Here is a 1,181-nt window from a genome sequence, read left to right as displayed (position 1 = left end):
GCAGATAAGTTATATGATTAAGATTGTGTGTGTAGGGCGATGTATGCTCCACGATCATGAGGGTATCATGTGTCTTGTCATGCAGCTGTGTGGTATGTTGGTGGACTGATGAAAGGGCGAATTGCATAGCATTTTCAATAAAAGAAAAGAAAATTCAGCGGTTTCATTTAGCATATAATCGTTTTCATAAGTAACCAGTACAATAAATGTTTTTCTTCTTCTTTGTACTTTCTTGACTCCAGCCATTTCCCTCTTCTTCAGGTTGTTCAGCTACCCGATGGGCCACCCGAACCAGCACACTGTCGGTCACCATGGCAACGGCCTGCCTCCTTTACCCTCGCCGCTCCCCTCGCCCGGCCTCCCTCACCTGTCACCACACTGCCTCCCTTCACTCCCACTCCCTTCCTCATTGGTCGCTCCGTCTGGGGAACGACCAATCGTACAACCGAGTCCCATTAACCCTCTCATAGACCGGCATATGATTGGTGGATCCCACAGTTTGCCGCCGAGTTCCCTGTCTCCTATTGGTTCAGGGTCACTGCCCACTCTGACGTCACCAATGTTTACACACGGCTCGACCAATCACCTCTCGGCGTTGAGCTCGCTGCACAACACGGTGAACAGTCTCGGGCATCCGAATCAGCACGAGAACAGATCTGGCGTTTAGAACAAGGAAAGACTCGCAGCTTTTCCTAAATACGCTTCCCTGACAAAAAATGGAGTTCCTACACATACTTTAAAATGTCTAATCAAGTCTGAAAAGACTCGTTACTCGCAAGTCATCTTATGTGAGCCTATAAGAGAGATGACTAAGCAGATTTTCTTTGTTACCGAAGATAGACTAAAAGTGACGAATGCCACTCCTTCCTCTATTAACTTATTATGACGATATTAACTTAATGTACCACGTGGTATGACTTTCTATTGTAAGTCATTTTATTTTTAATAAAGAATAGAACGTAGAAATAATGAAAATGTTTAATACCCTTGTTAGGAAACTGTAAAAATTATATTTAAGACATGCTAGTTATAAGAACGACAGGATTTATATGAAACGACTGCAAGTGTATTATTTTGCAATGAGCAAGACGATGTATAAATGAATCAACCATTTACTTTTTAGGCGCGAGTGCCAGCGAAAATGGCTCTCCTAGATGTATCACATCCTGTAATTAAATAGA

The 1,181-nt window shown here is 43.0% G+C and overlaps 1 protein-coding gene across 1 annotated transcript in view; it reads left to right on the top strand.

Moving 5' to 3' along the window:
- Nucleotides 1-963, top strand: part of LOC119594655 (homeobox protein SAX-1-like) — a gene marked incomplete at its 5' end in the record, with an annotated part of 17,155 nt that extends 16,192 nt beyond the window's left edge. Inside the window, 1 exon segment of the mRNA XM_037943705.1 lies at nucleotides 262-963. Coding sequence (XP_037799633.1) covers nucleotides 262-667 — 406 coding nt within the window. The 3' untranslated portion in view covers nucleotides 668-963.
- Nucleotides 964-1,181: the final 218 nt, after the last annotated feature.

Source organism: Penaeus monodon, chromosome 34 (assembly GCF_015228065.2).
Source record: "Penaeus monodon isolate SGIC_2016 chromosome 34, NSTDA_Pmon_1, whole genome shotgun sequence".
Classification (NCBI taxonomy): Eukaryota; Metazoa; Arthropoda; class Malacostraca; order Decapoda; family Penaeidae; genus Penaeus; species Penaeus monodon.
Note: the sequence above shows the minus strand (reverse complement) of the source record. Positions and strands in the feature narration are given on the sequence as shown.